This window comes from Erpetoichthys calabaricus, chromosome 15 (assembly GCF_900747795.2).
Source record: "Erpetoichthys calabaricus chromosome 15, fErpCal1.3, whole genome shotgun sequence".
In the NCBI taxonomy this organism is placed as follows: Eukaryota; Metazoa; Chordata; class Cladistia; order Polypteriformes; family Polypteridae; genus Erpetoichthys; species Erpetoichthys calabaricus.
This window is the reverse complement of record NC_041408.2, coordinates 8,747,534-8,762,694: the sequence shown is the minus strand read 5'-3', so window position 1 is coordinate 8,762,694 and position 15,161 is coordinate 8,747,534. Positions and strand designations below refer to the sequence as shown.

At 40.3% G+C, this 15,161-nt stretch overlaps 1 protein-coding gene across 7 annotated transcripts in view; it reads right to left on the bottom strand.

The window, feature by feature from the left end:
* Positions 1-4,817: 4,817 nt before the first annotated feature.
* The window catches only part of map7b (microtubule-associated protein 7b), a 100,600-nt gene continuing 90,256 nt past the window's right edge, over positions 4,818-15,161 (bottom strand). For all 7 annotated transcript variants that reach the window (XM_051919282.1, XM_051919283.1, XM_051919284.1 and 4 more), the window contains 4 exons: positions 15,059-15,116; positions 11,803-11,914; positions 7,241-7,470; positions 4,818-5,298 (listed from right to left, as the gene is read on the bottom strand). In XM_051919282.1, the coding sequence (XP_051775242.1) occupies positions 5,288-5,298; positions 7,241-7,470; positions 11,803-11,914; positions 15,059-15,116 (411 nt within the window). In that variant the 3' untranslated portion in view covers positions 4,818-5,287. The remainder of the gene's footprint in view (positions 5,299-7,240; positions 7,471-11,802; positions 11,915-15,058; positions 15,117-15,161) is intronic.

Here is a 15,161-nt window from a genome sequence, read left to right as displayed (position 1 = left end):
CCTACACCTTTACTCCTCCTTGTGCGTCTCACACTCGCACTTCCAAGCCAAACTGACCAATCAGATTGCCCTGAGGCACCAGGCGTGCACACTCACACACACATTTTTACACAAATTGTAGGTATCTGTGCTAAGACACTTTTTTAAATACTGTTGTTCTTGCATTTGTTTTGCTATCAATAAACCTTGTTTTATTAAAATATACTTGTGATTATTTTACAATTTATATTCACTTGTTCTTAAAAACATATTGCAAAGATGATCATCAACATCCTGGGAATATTCATCTTTATTTATTATATAGTGCCTTTCCTATCTATCAATCATATAGTGCCATTCATATCTATCACTCTGTCAATCTGTTTATCATATAGTTCCTTTCACCTCTATCATGTAGTGCCATTAATATCTATTATATAATGCCTTTCATATCTGTTAATCTATCATACTAGCTGACGCCCGCCATAGCATATGGCGGTGTAAGAATAGGAATGGAAAACGGTGAGAAAGGAATTCAGAAATCAAGTAGAAATAAATACTTCTTGAAAGACGCAGTGTGCATGTAGAATTTCCGGCCAAGTAGGATTACATGTGAAAGTGATAAATAAATCAGGCTTTCCGAATTTACATACTATGGCCATGGCATCCTGATAGTTTTTGTTGCATGTATCTTGGACTTCCTGGAAATGTGGACGGTAATCTGATCATTTTGCCTACATGTATGTTGTTATTTTCAGCGTTTGCTTGCAGTGTGTCTGTATTGAAACATTGTATTGTTCCATGCGTAGATCTTGATGATGTAATCTGAGATAGTTGAGACGCGCGCCCTCTGTTTTAACATACGCATCTACAACGTACTGTTGGAATAGTTTGCCGCTGGAGTGAAAAATACTAAATGTATTCCTCATTGCTAATCTGTACACGTAAAATTGGCATTTTGTAAGCCTTATTTGCTTGGCGGTTCTCTTATCGGGGACATGTTGTAAATCTTTGTGCCAGGCAATGTCTCCGTAAGGGAATAAAAGTGGGTAAACCATAGGATCGTATTTTGTAATGTTTGCTGTGTAAGAAGCTGTTGTAAAGACACAGGTGGCTCCCGCAAAGGTGGTAAAGCTACTTTACCGTTGTGGCGGCACCTCGAGTACTTGTTGGATGGATTACGCTCAGCAGGTCAGTATAGTGCATGACATGGAAGAGGACGAATAGGAATCGAGAAATGCCATGTCAGCTGCGTGTGGGCGGGACTGGTTTTGAAGTGGAAGCAGGACGAACCAGAAGAGAAATATACATAACAGATAGTTCCTTTCACTTCTATCATGTAGTGCCATTCATATCTATCTATTTATTATATAGTACCTTTCATATCTGTTAATCTATCGTATAGTTCCTTTCACTTCTATCATGTAGTGCCATTCATATATATCTATTTATTATATAGTGCCTTTCATATCTGTTAATCTATCATATGCAGTGGTGTGAAAAACTATTTGCCCCCTTCCTGATTTCTTATTCTTTTGCATGTTTGTCACACAAAATGTTTCTGATCATCAAACACATTTAACCATTAGTCAAATATAACACAAGTAAACACAAAATGCAGTTTTTAAATGATGGTGTTTATTATTTAGGGAGAAAAAAAATCCAAACCTACATGGCCCTGTGTGAAAAAGTAATTGCCCCCTTGTTAAAAAATAACCTAACTGTGGTGTATCACACCTGAGTTCAATTTCCGTAGCCACCCCCAGGCCTGATTACTGCCACACCTGTTTCAATCAAGAAATCACTTAAATAGGAGCTGCCTGACACAGAGAAGTAGACCAAAAGCACCTCAAAAGCTAGACATCATGCCAAGATCCAAAGAAATTCAGGAACAAATGAGAACAGAAGTAATTGAGATCTATCAGTCTGGTAAAGGTTATAAAGCCATTTCTAAAGCTTTGGGACTCCAGCGAACCACAGTGAGAGCCATTATCCACAAATGGCAAAAACATGGAACAGTGGTGAACCTTCCCAGGAGTGGCCGGCCGACCAAAATTACCCCAAGAGCGCAGAGACGACTCATCCGAGAGGTCACAAAAGACCCCAGGACAACGTCTAAAGAACTGCAAGCCTCACTTGCCTCAATTAAGGTCAGTGTTCACGACTCCACCATAAGAAAGAGACTGGGCAAAAACGGCCTGCATGGCAGATTTCCAAGATGCAAACCACTGTTAAGCAAAAAGAACATTAGGACTCGTCTCAATTTTGCTAAGAAACATCTCAATGATTGCCAAGACTTTTGGGAAAATACCTTGTGGACTGATGAGTCAAAAGTTGAACTTTTTGGAAGGCAAATGTCCCGTTACATCTGGCGTAAAAGGAACACAGCATTTCAGAAAAAGAACATCATACCAACAGTAAAATATGGTGGTGGTAGTGTGATGGTCTGGGGTTGTTTTGCTGCTTCAGGACCTGGAAGGCTTGCCGTGATAGATGGAACCATGAATTCTACTGTCTACCAAAAAATCCTGAAGGAGAATGTCCGGCCATCTGTTCGTCAACTCAAGCTGAAGCGATCTTGGGTGCTGCAACAGGACAATGACCCAAAACACACCAGCAAATCCACCTCTGAATGGCTGAAGAAAAACAAAATGAAGACTTTGGAGTGGCCTAGTCAAAGTCCTGACCTGAATCCAATTGAGATGCTATGGCGTGACCTTAAAAAGGCGGTTCATGCTAGAAAACCCTCAAATAAAGCTGAATTACAACAATTTTGCAAAGATGAGTGGGCCAAAATTCCTCCAGAGATCTGTAAAAGACTCATTGCAAGTTATCGCAAACGCTTGATTGCAGTTATTGCTGCTAAGGGTGGCCCAACCAGTTATTAGGTTCAGGGGGCAATTACTTTTTCACACAGGGCCATGTAGGTTTGGATTTTTTTTCTCCCTCAATAATAAAAACCACCATTTACAAACTGCATTTTGTGTTTACTTGTGTTATATTTGACTAATGGTTAAATGTGTTTGATGATCAGAAACATTTTGTGTGACAAACATGCAAAAGAATAAGAAATCAGGAAGGGGGCAAATAGTTTTTCACACCACTGTAGTTCCTTTCACTTCTATCATGTAGTGCCATTCATATCTATCTATTTATTATTTAGTGCCTTTCATATGTGTTAATCTATCATATAGTTCCTTTCACTTCTATCATGTAGTGCCATTCATATCTATCTATTTATTATATAGTGCCTTTCATATCTGTTAATCTATCATATAGTTCCTTTCACTTCTATCATGTAGTGCCATTCATATATATCTATTTATTATATAGTGCCTTTCATATCTATCCTTCATACAGTGCCATTCATATCTATCGCTCTGTCAATCTATTTATCATATAGTTGTTTTCACATCTATCATACAGTGCCATCCATATCAATTTATTATATAGTGCCTTTCATATCTATCCCTCATACAGTGCCATTCATATCTATCTGTCTCTTTCTTCTTTTCCCACCTCTTGTGGGGTCTGTCTTTCACACAGTGTCATTCTTATTCATCTCTCTGTCTGTCTATCTATCTGTCCATCCAACTATAAACACATGGACTCAGTGACCAAGTAGAGTCGTAGACAGTAGGACTTCACAGACCTTCAGAAACTGACTTGATGTGAATAGGATGGGTGAGCCTGATGGGCCGAATGGCCTGTTCTTGTCACGTGTGGCAGGCAATCAGAAGGCGTGAGAATGTTCCATGCATGTGGTTGTAAAACATGCAGTAAGTGTAAAAAGATACAGTTCACGGAGATGTTCGTTTTTTTTTTTTTTTTCCAAAGAAAATTTATTTTATACATGCTATACAGATTTTCTGGAACAGTTGAACATCTTCTTCCTCCTTGTGAAATACAGTACAGTCGCTATATACACGGACAACAGTTCAATCTAAAGGAACAGAGACAGAACCCAATGAGCGCAGAACTATGGCAGCTCACCTCTGAATACAAACCGCCGCAGTTCCCGTCATCAGAAGGGCCGAGGCATCCTTCTCAGTTTCCAAAGCTTTGTGGTTTACTTTCAGGAATTATATTAAAATATACAACCTTTTTAGATATTTTAATGCTATTGATAAATCATTTAAATAGAGATATTTTGTTATTAAAAGATCCCTGCATAAAAAGTTTACTTTAGTATTTCAAAAGTCAACATTATCCCAGGCAGTTGTCTTGCAAACGCCTTTCCGTACCATCGATTGGAATTTTAAGAGTATTTACACAATTCCCGGGAGAACTGCTTAAAAGTGCAAAGCTTTGAGAACCATACTCAGCAGCAGCTAGAAATAAAATAAAAAGTACACAATTCAAGTGTTTCTTACACAAAGCCTAAAACGTGACATTTTAGGACTGCATTTTTAAACGTCATTTATCAGCAGATTAGCGCATCCTGCTCTGAAACGAGCAATCGCAACAAGACATCCAAACTCGTCACCTCCTCGTTTGCTTTCCTGATCAGATAAGGCAAAGGAAATGTTTCACAGTAGCAGCAAATATACTGTAAGAAATGATATTGTCATCTACTTTAGGGTATCGATTCACCGAGTTATATTACCGTACTTCAAAATTCAACAATGATACTCTGTGGTACTTTAATAGAATTAATACATTTAGAAGCTGCTTTGACAAAATACTTCAAGGGAAAGCATACAGTATATTTAAGAATTCAAAATAGTATTTTTTCCTATATTTGCACTTTCTGTACATGAAATTCAGAAAAAAAACCAAACGTTACTTTACAGACTCGTTTACTGCAGGAAAAAAAAATCCAAATCTCTTCTTTATTAAGAGTTAAGCTGCTCAGAATGTTTAAACCAAAAAGGCTTAAAAAAAAAATCAACCTCGAGGACTTCTTCACGGAAATTAACGAGGATTCTTCAAGTATCAAGTTAATTCGAGGAGAATCTAAGACCCCTGACGCGACAGTCTCACGCTGACCGTTGCACCATTAAATCTGTTTTCTATTTTAAAGATATGGTGGATAGACACACAGCAACTGGGCGGAAAATTCTGGAAATTGGTCAAGAAAACAAAAGAGGACAAAATCCACGATGCATACACAGTGATCGAGTAAAGCAAGGGACATTAGTTGGTCTTCTAATGGAAAAGGCTTCTGGTTATCTAACTTGTTTGTTTTGCTTTTTATAATTGTTATATTCAGTGTTTGTACTTTTCCTTTGTTCATGCTGCACGTTTCTCCTTGGACATCGGGAACACAAAAGTAGGAAAATCCCAAGCTGCTTTCTGGGGATCGACCTTAGACAACCTCTGAAAGAGAAAGAAAAAAAATACAAAGTGATCATTCTTCACTGAGATGCCTTCAGACACTTGAAAAGGAAGGTGCCGGAGCGGTTCTCCGGAGCGACGCCACAGAGGAACCAGTTTTGGTTTCTGTCCACGTGAAGGTTCCAGAAAGGACCTTTAGATCTGTAACAGGCTCCACACAATGAATAACCAAGTGACCGATTTGTAAAATACCAATGGGTTCCTGATTTTAAAAGGACTCTCGCTGCATACCATCACGACGACTAAGGTCAGGTCTTCTTCATCTGTTGGTGTCCCACTATGTAGACTACCATACCGCTTATCTCTGGGTTTTTTCTTTCCCCCCGCATAATTAGTAAGTTTATCAAAGCACGAAGAATGAGCTTCATCTGCAAATAACTCGTCCCAGATTGAAATGGTGCTTGGGCAAGCAATGGATCCACGAGGAACCACAACCACCCGGTGAAGAACCATAAAATGCCATTAAACAGGCTGCATTTTCAAGAGTTCATAAGCGTATTCGGCAGGGTCAGTTGATTACGCAGCTTGGTGATTTGCTTCTTTCTAACGTGATTGAGGCCAAGTACATTTCTTGTAGTCGGTATGTTCTAAAGGCCTACCTGATGACAGCTTTAACTATTCGTGACAACACGCCCCTGTATGTCCTGGGGTATGTTGTCACATCTCAGGTGTCCCGGTTTAAATTAGTTTATTACATACTAAGTATCTCTGTTGATAATGCTTGTTATTTTGTATCTGTTTAACGGTAATTTACCTAATCAATGCAGGCCTTTGCTTGGCAATAACTTTATATTTGACCCATCCACAGCTGACTAAGTAAAACTTGAGACAACTTGCCCCGTCTTCCCTTACATTTTTTCCAAGTACTTGAAATGTGCAACATACTATCTGTTCTTGTGCAATAAATCGTCTGCTCTTCACATGAGAATAACCTTATTTGTTCTCAAAATGTGCAATATTAATAATAATAATAATTCTTTGCATTTATATAGCACTACTCAAAGAACTTAGCAATTGCAGGTTAAGGGCCCTGCTCAAGGGCCCAACAGAGCAGAGTCCCTTTTGGCATTTACGGGATTCGAACAAGCAACCTTCTGATTTCCAGTGCAGAGCCCTAGCCTCAGAGCCACCACTCCGCCTAACTTAAGGTGCAACACTCTGTACTTTCGTTTGATACTTACATTTATTATATTTACATGATTACTTTTATACGTGCTCTTAGTGTAACATGTCCCTTGTCTGTTGTTAAGTTGTAATCCTTCGGGATTAATAAAGTTTTCTGATTCTGATTATCTGCGGTGGGCTGGCGCCCTGCCAAGGGATTTGTTCCTGCCTTGCGCCCTGTGTTGGCTGGGATTGGCCCCAGCAGACCCCAGTGACCCTGTGTTAGGATATAGCGGTTTGGATAATGGATGGATTCTGATTATTGGAGAGCGGTAGAACACGCTGTAATAAATAACCGCACTGTTCCTGTCAGCCTCGTGTTTTGGGGTGCAAGGCAGGGTCTCGCACGTCGCAGTGCATATTTATATTTCTTGTTTTTAACATTTTATTGTTTTTAATGCTAGATGGTAACCCTCGACTCATCACTGTGAACGAGATCCCCTAATTAGCGACCGCAGGCACTTACTGTGGCACAATTTTACCCATAATGCACAGTTATAGTCAGATTGGTCTTGTGTTAAACCACATTCATACTTTGTGTGAACCGCTCCAGGGTTGCTCGTCTGGACCACACCAGGACCTTCTGTTTCAAAGGGTCTCACTACAATTGGTTTTGTCCACCCCAGAATGCGACTGGCACATTCACATCTGCCAGAACCAAGCAGACTTCCAGTGAAATCACAACAGAGTTAAACAAAATAATAAAAACACTGAGCCGGCAGGTGTGAAAATGCCTTAAACGTTAAACAAAAGTACAAACCTGTTGTTTGAGGTGACTGAACGCCATCCACATTTGTTAATGTCCCAAGAGAGCCGTTTTCTGTAAAGGCAATTACAGGAATTATTGTGCCAACATTGCCATCTCCTTCCCTGGCAATGTCGAGCTTTGACGGCTTTACTTCGGCAGATAAATTGATGACCTCCTCAAACCGGTCATCCTCCATGGGGATTCCATTTTCTTTTGGTTGATTTTCAGTTTTAGAATTATCACTAAAAGGAAAACAAAAATCACAGACGTTAAAACAGACGAGGTATTTTGTCTCTTATGCAGAAACGTTTCATTGCATTTGCATAGCATTTCAGGTTACATGGACTTGGAGTATACAAACATGCAACACGTGCCACAGTTACGCTTGCTTTGCAGAAGTGCCGCTAATACAATCTAGCGGCTGTTAGTCGAACGCTAGAACAGTCCATTCCACCCAACAACATTTGCCAGTTCTATCCACCTTCTTCTTCTTCTTCTTTTCTTTTTCTTTCGGCTACTCCTGTTAGGGGTCACCACAGTGGACCATCTTCTTCCATATCTTTCTGTCCTCTGCATCTTGTTCTGTTACACCCATCACCTGCATGTCCCATCTCAAAACATCCATAAACTTTCTCTTAGCCCTTCCTCTTCTCCTCTTCCCTGGCAGCTCTATCCTTAGCACCCTTCTCTCATTATATCCCTCATCTCTCCTCTGCACATGTCCAGACCAATGCAATCTCGCCTCTCTGACTTTGTCTCCCAACTGTCCCACCTGAGCTGACCCTCTAATGTCCTCATTTCTAATCCTGTCCATCCTCGTCACACCCAATGCAAATCTTAGCATCTTTAACTCTGCCACCTCCAGCTCTGTCTCCTGCTTTCTGGTCAGTGCCACCGTCTCCAACCCATATATGCCAGTTCTATCCACCTAACGCCTCTAAATAATAATCAAGTTGATGTTTGCCATGAATGAGGGCAAATGTGAAGAAATGGAGGTGACCATGACAAGAAACGCTGGGGTAACCAGAGCTGAGGAAAATAACGATACTGTGATTTGTGAGCATACTCTAATTTTTGTCTAAAACACTCATGTTACGGGGTTTCCCCTTGGACCTTTGAGCCCCTCGTTTAACCCCGATCGATCGTCTTGCCGGGTTTTAAAAAAGGAGCAGCTCATATCATCATGTGCTTCCGGGCTTATTATAGGAAGAGCGCTGCGGACCGGCGATTTCACACGCCACGCTTTCACGGAGCAGCGACATGCATTTATAACATTCATATAATGGCCTGGCCTTGCCGCTTTCTGGACAGGCAAAAATTTTCTGCGGACCGGTAAACAAATTCGCATCAATTCGCAATGCAGTGTGTCTGTCTATTAGAGAGTGTGTTTCCTACTTATCCATCTATCTACACCAGGGGTCTCCAACACGTCGCTACCGGTAGCTCACAACCCCTTTCCAAGTAGGGTTAATGAATCCTACATAAATTTGAAAACTTGATTAGTCAAATTAGGGGTGTGGGCGATCTTTCCAAAAAAAATCATATCACGATCCTTTTAACACAAAATCACGACCCACAATCTGATTTGCAATCTCTCTTTCCAATGTGGCACACACTTAAGAGAATATCCGGACTCAAACTCATCAAGACCTAAGTAACACTTTATTTTAAATATCAAACAAAAGTTGAATTCAATTGTTCTCTCGTTCGCTAGCTAAGCAGAGTTAAGGAACACGACCCGAAGCTGGTGAGCCGAAGCTCGGCCCGCTGCGTGTTTCTCAGATTCGCACAAATAAATCGGTATTATGACACATAGCAAAATGAGAGAAGTCGCAAAATCAACCGAAATGTTCAAGCAAATTATAGAAAAAAATCTAAATCCGTGAAGTAGTTCTCTCGTGAAAGCAGACAGACAAACAGACAGACATTGAATTTTATATAATTATATATTAGTAAACCTTCAAAATAATGTGCAGTTAAAGTCTCAACAGCATTTCTGGAACTTAGCAGAGCCAGATAACTAGAAGAATCTTCACGAAGCAGTTCTGAAAATGTCTGTTTTGTTTGGGTCTCCATACCTCTGTGAGTCTGACATGAATGTCATGAAGTCAAAGTTCAGAACAAGATGGACATTTAAATGACTCCAGAAGAGTGAACCTGAGGGGCTCCACTCCACAACACACTCAGTGCCAGTCATCTGACCAACTGAACAACACATCACACGTGTGAATAAAGTGACACAGTGACATGTGACAAAATGACAAATGAATACGTCACATCTGTGAATTTGGAATTGCATTGTTTTGTTCTGACAGCATTCATGTTTTAATTCAATAGTGTGAGATACACTAGAAAATGCAGACAGACACACAAAATGCACTTGCAGGTGAACTCAATATTTTTTTGTGATGTTTTAATGCAAAATGTGAGTTGTGGACGCCAACAATTTGTAGACGTTCAGGCAAAACAAGCTTATTCAGTTTGTCTGGGTTGAAATAAGCTATGATTTTCAAAAGAGCTCTGGTCTCAGAATTAATTTGAATAAAAGTATACTCTTTCCAGTGAATTCACAAGCATATAATATCAGATTGGACACCCTACCTTTTACCATAGCAGATCAGTTTAAATACCTCGGGGTAAATATCACAAGTAAACATAAAGCTCTTTATCAACAAAATTTCGCCGTATGTATGGAAAAAATTAAGCAAGACTTGCATAGATGGTCAACCCTTCATCTCACTCTAGCCGGAAGAATTAACATTGTTAAGATGAATATCCTACCTAAGCTCCTTTTTTTTTTTTTCAAAACATCCCAATATATATCAATAAATCATTTTTTAAGCAATTAGATTCAACCATAACCTCATTTATTTGGAACTCAAAACCATTCACGTATCCGAAGAGCGACCCTACAAAGACCTCAGGCAGAAGGTGGCATGGCTCTACCTATTTTTCAGTTTTATTACTGGGCAGCAAACATACAAGGCATAAAAACCTGGACACAAATAAATGAACATACACAGGCTTGGTCCGCAATAGAAATAAAATCCTGCAGCCCTTCTTTATATTCCCTGCTCTGCGCTCCAAAAAATGCAAGTTATCGCAAATATACTAATAACCCAATTGTGCTTCACTCACTCAGAACAAGGAACCAATTTAGAAAGCAATTTAAGATGGAAAATCTTCTATCTGTGGCACCCCTGCAAGAGAACCACCTCTTTCAACCCTCGCAAACATATCCAGTTTTTAATATCTGGAAAAGATTTGGGATTAAATTGCTCAGAGATCTTTATATAGACAACATTTTTGCATCCTTTGAACAATTACATTCCAAGTTTAACCTTCCAGCTACACATTTCTTTCATTATCTTCAAATTAGAAACTTTGTCAAACACAACCTGCCCGATTTTCCTCATCTTGTACCCTCCACCATGCTGGAAAAAATTACTGCTCAATTTCGAGGACTTAGACACCATTTCTGCAATATATAAAATTTTATTAGAGTCCCTTCCTTTCAAAGATCCAAGAGGACAATGGGAAAAAGATCTAATATATCAGAAAAGGAGTGGAAGGTAGCAAAGCAGAGAATTCACTCGAGTTCTATATGCGCAAAGCATAGAATTATTCAACTAAAAATGATATATCGAGCTCATCTGTCTCGCTTAAAACTGTCCAAAATGTTTCCAGGGCAAGATCCAACCTGCGAACGCTGCAGCCAAGCTCCTGCCTCACTGGGTCACATGTTCTGGGCCTGCACCAAATTAACAACATTTTGGACCAAAATTTTTAAGTGCCTTTCAGACAGCCTTGGCGTCACAATCCCTCCTAACCCACTAACAGCTGTGTTTGGTGTTCTTTCAGATGGATGTGAAGTGGAGAAGGACAAGCAAACGGTGATTGCATTCATTACACTCTTGGCACGCAGACTGATTTTGTTAAATTGGAAGAATCCTAACTCTCCTCTAATAAGTCAGTGGGAAACCGATGTTTTATATTATTTGAAATTGGAAAAAATCAAATTCTCAGTTAGGTGATCTGCACAGAATTTTTTCAAAACCTGATCTGATCAATAATATTTTAGAATAAGAAGAAATAATTATTTCCACATTTCTTGTCCTTCTCCATTTATCTTTTTCTGCCCTATTAAACTCAATAATTTAGGAAGGTTTACAAGCCTTAAGTTTTACTCCTTAGGCCACCCTCTCCTTCTCAGGGGTGGGGTTTGATTTGTTTTCAATCCTATTTTTTGTAAAAATTGATCTATATGTACCGAATGATTACAATAAAATTAATAAAAAAACAAAACAAAAAAATCAAATACGCTATGTGAATAAACGTTAGAAAACATGAGCAGCTCTCGGCCATTTTTATTTTGTAAAAGTAGCTCTAAAGGTTGGAGACCCCCTGCTCTAAACTAAACACATGCTGCCATAAATGGATTCTGCAACCTTAAAAAAACAAAAAAAAAAAACAATGTTAGGATCCACTTTGCTGATAACATACAGTAGTTCAGGAAAACATGCAAAGAATAATTGATTCCGAATATCGATGATCAAATTAAAGTGCAGCATTACCTTTCTCCAGTTTCCACAACTTGATCAGGGAGCTCGTGTAAGCTGCTGCCTGAAGCTTGCTGAGTACTTTCATCGTTTTGCCGATGCTCTGATACAAATGTGGATGCAGCCTCTAGTTAAAACATATAAAGAGACCACGTTAAGGCACAAAAAAGTGCAGTGTGGACAGTTCAGCAGGCAACACCCAGTGAACCTGACGACACTCATCTGCTCTTGTACTGGCCCAATGAACAAACATCCAAAAGAGCGAAAGTCACTAGCGGGTGTGCAAGATTAACGATGAGCTTTGGTTTCACTTCAGTCTGATTTTTTTGTCATTGCGTTCTACAGTGGACGGGTGCCAGGGTTAGACCTTTCCTTGCGGCCTACACCACCAGAAGCCCCCAGGACCTTGATTTGGATTGAGTTCTGCTAAAAATGCGCTCAAACTGCCACATTCTCATTTAAAAATGGCGTTTAGTATTATTCAAGTTGAAGTTATTTCTTTACAACATGGTATATATTCATTTGCCGTGCGAAATTGTGTTCTAATTAGGGAATCCTTTTCCGGGCTCTCGATTACTGGGAGCCTGAGATTCCCGGATGTTTCCCATTCCCACATTCCCGGGAATGAAACGGCTAGAATTCCCGGCTGAACAGGAACAGCCAAGCTCGCATATATAGCGTGTAAAAGTGTAAAAATCGATCAAAAAATAACAGAGTTATAGTTGAAAATAATTAAGGTGGTGCCAACTTAATTCCGGGCACGCGGCAGGGGCACCCGGCCATCAGAGGATCAGGGCACACAGCAGGGGCACCCGGCCATCAGAGGATGTGGGCACACGGCAGGGGCACCCGGCCATCAGAGGATGTGGGCACACGGCAGGGGCACCCGGCCATCAGAGGGTCCCACGCACACACACTTGCACAGGAGCCAATTAACCTAACCTGCACATCTTTAGGGATGTGCAAAGCATAGACTTAATTAAATTTGCTGTTCCTTTACATGTTAAACATCTGCTTTGTACCCGTCGTCAGAATCAACCAACAAATAAAAAGAAAGAAATATGCTTATAGAAACTCCAACAGTACAATAAGGGGGAGTTGTTTTATGTTCACCTGTATTAATGGCGAAAACTACAGAGAAAACACATTTTTATATAATTCTGGCAAATGACAAACCATAAAACAAGAACAACAACAACAACATTTATTTATATAGCACATTTTCATACAAAAAGTAGCTCAAAGTGCTTTACATAATGAAGAGAAGAAAAATAAAAGACAAAAAAAGAAATTAAAATAAGACAACATGAGTTAACATAGAAAGGAGTAAGGTCCGATGGCCAGGGTGGACAGAAAAAACAAAAAAAAAACTCCAGAAGGCTGGAGAAAAAAATAAAATCTGTAGGGGTTCCAGGCCACGAGACCACCCAGTCCCCTCTGGGGACAACAATCCTCTTTAATCCTCTTTAATAAAATCCCTGTGTCCGTGTGTGTGTGTCTTCTGGTGAAGTGCGCATGCGCGGGGCACTCTTTTTAATAAAGGACATAATTGCTGGGGAGAGTGCTGATTGGGTACTTGCGACCGCGCACATAAAATCCATTGCTGGGGAGACGCCACACATACGATAATCAGCTGCACGCCAGCACAGATTAAAATACTTGCACAGTACTTGCTGGAGAGACGCCACAACCACGATTACCAGCTGCACGCCTCACATTACATCAGTTCCTGGGGAGACTCTGCTGATTGGCCACTGTTGTGACAGAGAATTAAACGCATATTACAGACAAGGTGGAAGTACAGGGAAGGGCGGAATGAGCGGCAGAGTCACCGGCCTCTAGCAGATGCTACAAGGGCCGCCTGACGCGTAACACAAGACAGAGAGGGCGGGACCTATAAAATATCGTGCAGCCGATCCAATCGGATTTCAGTAAATGAGGTAACACCTAAAACATAAGGCATGAAAAATCCAATAGGGTACTGAGACGCGGAGACCAGCTTCTCCAATTAGGTGGGATTAGTGTTTGTTGTTGTGCAAGTGTTCACTCTGAGGATGTCAGATTTGCGATTAAAAAGCTTGGCCCGGTAAAGTGTCAGTCGTTGAAGGGGTTTTCTTAAATATACGAATTTTCATGATATTACAAATAGGATGACTTTTAAAAGTAGATTTATTTTTGCGCACATAAAATCCGCTGCTGGGGAGACGCCACACATACAATAATACTTGCTGGGGAACTGCACAGTACTTGCTGGAGAGTCGCCACAACAAGCTAAAATAAAGAGAGGCAGGATAGGAGATCTTCAAACAGACACAACACATCAATCAACAGCCACAGAGGAGAGGATACATGTAATATTAATTATACTTACTGTATTGTCATATATGTTTCTATTTTATTTTTATTATTATTTTACTTTAGGCTTCTTGCAGAAATATTTTTGACAAAAAGAAAAATTATGACAAGAAACAGAATGAGGTCAAGGTCCCTTGCCATTTAATATAGACTGTTCCTACTAATGTTTATGCACTACTGTTCTAGCACCCGTTATTGTAACGGGCTTAATGACTAGTAATAATAATAATTCTTTACATTAACCGTATATAGCGGTTTCTCACTACTCAAAGCTCTTCAATGAGTGGGAAGCCACTAATGGATGATGCAATGGTAGACATTTTCGCGCCGGTACTCTCACCACACATGAGCTGTTAGGTAGTGACGGGGTGACAGAGAGCCAACAGGAGACGGTGATTTGGGGATTAGGGGGCCAGAATGACCAGGCAGTGGCGGGCAGTATAGCCAGGACATCGGGACGCACCCTACACTCTACAAATAAGGATGCCCAGGGATCTTTAATGACCACAGAGAGTCAGGACATCGGTTTTATGTCTCGTTTGAAGGGCGGCACCATTTTTACAGCACAGTGTCCCCCTGTCACTGTCACCGGGGAATTGGGATCCACATTCAGACCATGGGGTAAGCGGCCTCCAGAAGTGCAGTTACGGAGATGAAGATCAATAGACTGAAATGAACACCAATTGCCCTGTTGGACACTCCAGAGTGACACTCCCAGCATCAGCAGTAAGAGGACACTTGAAACTGCCTGCCTCTGGCTTGTCGCTGCTGGCATCCATCCTGAAGATCTCGACATTCCCATGTCTGTTCATTTAGAATTTGTAATGGCTGTGTTACATAAACACTGGCTGTCCTTATAATTTTAGAATATTTTAAATGACTCGATTTATACAAAAGAAAATTCACATAAAATTACCTGTTACTGCAGCTTTACTTTGTTGAGTTATCTCCCCATTTCTTTGTGTAACCGGCTTCTACAATTGGAAGAAAAAAAATATGCAAATACATTGAGTTGGATA